The sequence below is a fragment of the Vombatus ursinus genome, unplaced genomic scaffold (assembly GCF_900497805.2).
Source record: "Vombatus ursinus unplaced genomic scaffold, bare-nosed wombat genome assembly UNPS02014799.1, whole genome shotgun sequence".
Lineage (NCBI taxonomy): Eukaryota > Metazoa > Chordata > Mammalia > Diprotodontia > Vombatidae > Vombatus > Vombatus ursinus.
Genome location: NW_020954577.1, coordinates 3,173,261 through 3,178,839, shown reverse-complemented (window position 1 = coordinate 3,178,839; position 5,579 = coordinate 3,173,261). Strand labels below are relative to the sequence as shown.

Genomic DNA, 5,579 nt, shown 5'->3' with positions numbered 1-5,579 from the left:
AGAAAGAGTGAAGAGAGACAGCAACAGAAAGTCACAGAAACAGACAAGAATAAAAGAAAGAGAAAGAAAGGAAGAGTAAAAGAAAGGAGGGAGGAAGAAAGGAAGGAAAGAAGGAGGAAAGAAAGGAGGGAAGGAAAGAAGGAGCAAAAGAAGGAGGGAAAAGAGAGAAAGGAGAGAAGGAGAAAGGGAGAGGAAATCTCCTAGGAGACAAATAAAGCGGGTCTGCTATGTATCAGGGAAATAGAGAAATTCTGTACGATGAAGGATGACCTGGACCAAACATCTAAGGCTCCCACCAAAGCAAGACAGGGAATATGGCGGAGGAACAATGAACACAGCCAGTGGAGGTTGGTGTCTGTGGCAGCAGGGCCTGAGGAAGGCGGTGGCCCGCAGGTGGCCGCCAGGAGGGGTAGGCCTTCAGCTGCAGCCAGCTACAGTGAGACCTTGGCTTGCCTGCAGACCGCCACGTCCTTGGGAGGGGCCTTCTGTGTCTGAACCGCTGGCTGTCGATGATGAATCGCGCTTGCCACCTGCTTCCTGGGGACAACTTGGCAAAGTTCCACTTCTGACAGAGAAGACTTGCAATCGCTCACCTCTCTTGGGCTTGCAGAGAACTTTCCAAGTTACGAAGCTTTAACATAACTCTTCATCCTCTTGTATTTGTATAAACTGCAGCCCTCTTCCCAGCTGTCCAAACCTCACTTATTTTCTCCCCATGCCACCAGGCAAAGAGAATACAAGTATTTGTCCATGAGAAATACACTCATTATTCTCCCATTCTCCTAGAAAATGAAATTAAGAGGCAACGAGTAGAGGCAGAGTATGAATATTTTAGACCCGCTGGCTGATTTCTACTGACTCTGAGTGTTCAAAGTAGGGTTAGTTGTTCAGGCTGCAGGAAAGAACATCTTTCCCATTCCAGTCCATGTCTCCGGCCTCATTATGGTGTGGTGGTGATGTTGGACTCTTTTTTTTTTAATTCCTCTTTCTTATTAATTTATTTATTTTTAGTTTTCAACGTTCACTTCCACAAGATTTTGAGTTCCAAATTTTATCCCCATCTCTCCCCTCCCCTCATCTCTAGACGGTATGCATTCTGAATACCCCTTCCTCCAATCTGCCCTCCCTTCTATCTCCCCCCTTCTCTTATCCCCTTCCCCTTCTATTTTCCTGTAGGGCAGAATAGGTTTCTATACCCCATTGCCTGTATATCTTATTGGATGCTGGACTCTTGAGGGCTATATACTATTAGACTGGAAAGGCTGAAAGTCCAGGCTCAATGATGGATTGACTATGTGTGTCGTCTTGGGCCCCTGGAGACACACAGTGCTGAGGGTGAAGAAGGTGATAGTACCTCATCCCCTCACCTGGTCAGATTACATTTGGAATATGTGGTCAGTTTGAGGGCCCAGAGAAGTGTGGCCAAGCTAGGGAAGAATCTGGACACCATTCTGGATGAAGACTGGTCAGAGGAGTGAAGCGTGTTCAGGTAGGAGAGATTTTTTTTGAGAAGATTTAAGGGTAACATGACAGCTACATGTGTTGTACATATGTACAAGTGTTTCAGGGGCTGAGCTCTGCAAGAGAGATCAGACTTTGGATTGCAGGATTATAAATCCGGGCAAGAAGGGAACCCAGAGGCCATATGGCCAACTCCTCCACCCTCATTTTGCAGATGCTGTGGGATGGGGTGGCATAGGATGGGAAGGGATTTTCCCCAGCACATCATGGTCTAGACAATAGATGCTTTTCACCTGTTTAATTTTGCATGTGAACGTTAGGTCGGCCTCTTTTGAGAAATCCTCATCCCCTCCCCCAATGTAGAGATATAATAGGGTATTGTAGTGTAATAAAATAATGATCATGATGACAGCAGTATTTTCCTCATAACAAGCCTGGGAGGGTAGGGCTGTTAGCATCACCATTTTAAGGATAAGGAAACTGAGACTGAGAAGTGAAAGGACTTCCCAAGGGTCAACAGCAGCTAACAAGGTTCTGAGGCAAGATTGGAACTCAGCTCTTCCCCCCTCCACGTCCAACTCTCGATCCACAAGGCTCTGTTGCTGCTCAGACATAATAATCATAAACCTCTTAAAGCCTATCTCATTTTGGGGGCTCTGGGCTGGTGCGCTCAGTTGGTTTTAGATGCTAATGAGACTAAAGTGGCAGGTTTCACCCTCCCATAAGTCAGTCAGGTTTGCATAGAGAAAAGCTTTCTTCCCTGCCTCTGGCAGAGGAGGCAGTGAAGGTGCCCGTCCTCTCTGACGACTCACTCTGCTGCCAGATGGCAGTGAGTGCTCAGGAGTGGAGGTCAGCCCTTCTCAGTGGCCCCCCTTGTAATTGACCAGCATGAGTCCTGCCTCCTCTTCCCACTAGCCTAACCCAGCTGCCCACAGACTGGCAGAGAGTTGTAAAGGAAAACGGTTCTTGAGGTTTCCTTGTAGTCTAGGGAGCCAGGATGCTGGCTGGTGAAGAAACACACAGGCTCCCTGGGAAGGCAATGAGGGACTGGCCACCAGCTTCTATAGCAATGGAATTCCTCGGTAGAACACAGGCCAATATGAGCTCTCTCTAGCTCTGAAATAAGCCTCCAGCTGACTGGAAAAGAGCCAAGTTTTTCTAACCAGTATGGAAGGTATTTTGTGCTGGATTTTATAGCATGGTCATGTGGCTATAGTCATAGTTGCCCTGTGGCCTAGCTACAGGTGTGATGTGGGGTGTCCCTGGTGTGACGAGGAGCAGCTTCCTCTCCAAGATGGGGGTTCCTAGGCCCATGAGGTTCCTACCTTATGGCACGGACATCCAGGGGCAGATGTAATTACTTCAGCTTGACCACTGGTCATCAGGGTGAAGCACTGAGAGTGGGGATAGTCCTAATAAAATCTGCTGGAGGGGAAGTTGGAGGTCATCTCTTCCAACCCCCTGCCCCTCATTTTACAGATGAGGTCCAGAGAAGGGAGGTCATTTTCCCAGTCACACAGGCAGGAGGTGTCAGAATGAACTCCTCCCCCATATCTTGGATACTTTCTCCACTCTATCATGGCGCCTCTCCTTTGTGGGCTCTTGATGAGGTTTGACCTTCAAGTGCCTCTTTGTGTTATGGTCCACGGAGGGCTCATGCTTGACCACAGATGACCAGAATATGAAAAACCACAATCCGTGGAGATGGGACTTTATGGCATTAAAATGGGTGCATTAATGAAAAGTGCTATTTCAAGGTTTCCTTTGCTGCTGCCTCAGCCTCACCTGTCTCACGTGGGGTACCCTGGGTGATCCTTGAGGGCAGGGACTGTTTCGTTATATTGTCTTTGGTTCTTCAGTGCTTAGCACAGTGTCTGGCGTACAATTAATATGTGGTTAATAAATGCTTGCTGAATTGAGTTCTGTAGCTTACCTACCCCTAGTCCTGACTCTGATGAAATCCACCATCATCTGTGAAAAGTGACAGCAAGCATCATTAACTGTGTTGGGGGAGTCAGAAGGGGCTTCTCTATATTCTGAAGGACCCACAATTTGCCTCTTAAAGATAATTCCCTCTATGGTCTTACATAGTCTCATCTACCAACCCACCTTTCCATTTTCTCTATGACCATCTTTTTTTATGCTTTTCTCTCCCTCCTCTATTTCCTCTCACTGAGATATTGGCAATAGGCGCCACTTAAAAGCAACCTTTAAACAAATATAACCGGGCTGCCAATTAGGCCTCAACTCAACCCTCACAGGCTTTCTTTGGCTTATGCTCTCACCCATGGTTCCTTGTGGGAACATCAGAATTTGGCTCATGGTTCTTCTAAAAAAGGCACTCTGCTCCCCTGCAAGTACTCAGGTTAACAGGACAGGTAATATAGGACAGGTTTTATTTAACGTGACAGAAAACACAGTATGGGATTGTACTCAAGCCCCTAGGTGATCAGGAAAACTGTTCTCCCCTTTCTGAGTGGTATCAAACTATCCTCTTCCTAGGGGGTCCCACTTTTGTTCATGTACTGTACGGTTCACATGAGTCACAGTACTAGTGGATAAATAGGTTTGGGTCTCTTCGCAGGTGCTTTGCAGATCATTCTCTGCTCAGATCCAGCTCAGTTGTGTAGAGTATCTGCCAGTGCAAGAAGCAATCTGTAAAACTAATTCACAGAAGTCTCCTCAGTGGGGTAGTGAGGACCCGGGAGGAGAGGAATGCGTAGGTGGGAAAGCTCGCTGTGTAACATCAAAAAATAGAGTAGCTGTTCTCCAGACCATGTGGGGGATGGGCTTCAAAGGTCATTGTTGTCTCCTATAGGTCCATGACCGCCTGGATCGCTATTGTTGTGGCTTTCAGCCAGAGCCCTCGGACCCGTGCCTAGAAGAAAGACTCCGAGAGAAATGCCGAAATCCAGGCGAGCTACTGCTCGTCCACATCCTGGTAAGTCTCTCCTGCCCGCTCAGCCTCGTCCCTTCCTCCGCTTGCTAGAGAACAGATTGTAGGATCAGAGGACATTAGAGCAGGAGAGGACACAAGAGGTTCACTGGTCCCAGAATCACGGGGCTTCAGCAGACAGCTATTTCAAGCCATGCACAAAATATCCACCGTCTTGTTATCTACCTTATCCCACCATCCCTGACTACAGGAACCTCCCAGGCCCTCCTCTCTACTCCTGGAACAAAATGCTATTTCTAATGCACTTTATTTTCATTTATTTATTTATTTTGTTTTTTGGTGAGGCAATCCAGGTTAAGCGACTCACCCAGGGTCACACAGGTAGTAAACGTCAAGTGTCTGAGGCTGGATTTGAACTCAGGTCTTCCTGACTCCAGAGCCCATGCTCTATCTACTTTGTCACCTACCTGCCCCTCTAATGTACTTTAGAGGAGCACACGGGCACGTGTAATATTACAGAAACAGTAGGGTTGGCCCCCATAATACAGCTCACCTGCCTGAGAACAAACAGTCCATATTCTTCTGTGTTCTCCAAGTTTCATCAGCGCTAGACTCAAGGTCAGGAAGATCTAGGGTTCAGGTCTCACCTATGGCACTGTCTGTGTGACAAAATACGTAAGCTCGCTGAGCCTCAGTTTCCTCTTCTGTAAATGGAGATAATAGCATACTTAGAGCCTGCCTTGCAGGATTGTTTGATGAGGCAGTTGTGTGATTAGTAAATAGAATGTTCTATTTGGAGTCAGCACGACCTGAGTTCAAATGCCATAGCAGAGACTTCCTAGTTGTGTGACCCTGGTCAAGTCATTTAGGTCCTCCTAAGCAGTTTCCTCATCTGCAGAACGGGGATAATAGCAGTACTTACCTTCCAGAGTTTCTGTGAAGATCAAATGAGATCACCTGAGTGAAGTGCTTTGCAAACCTAAAATGCTATATAAACCCTAACTATTAATGATAAGGAGGAGGACCCACTGATTATTAATATCAAGGGAGGCACTTGTAAGGAGCAAATGAGATCATGTCTATAAAATGCTTTGCAAATGCTATAGTGTTATATAAATGTGGGCTGTTGTTATCATCATCATCATCATCATCATTGTCTTCTTCTTCTTCTCTTCCATCATCATCATCACCACCACCACCATCACCATCACCATCATTGCCA

The 5,579-nt window shown here is 46.7% G+C and overlaps 1 protein-coding gene across 1 annotated transcript in view; it reads left to right on the top strand.

Moving 5' to 3' along the window:
* The window catches only part of LOC114050660 (protein FAM198A-like), a 60,954-nt gene that overhangs the window by 53,451 nt on the left and 1,924 nt on the right, over nucleotides 1-5,579 (top strand). The window contains exon 3 of the mRNA XM_027872516.1: nucleotides 4,280-4,402. Coding sequence (XP_027728317.1) covers nucleotides 4,280-4,402 — 123 coding nt within the window. The remainder of the gene's footprint in view (nucleotides 1-4,279; nucleotides 4,403-5,579) is intronic.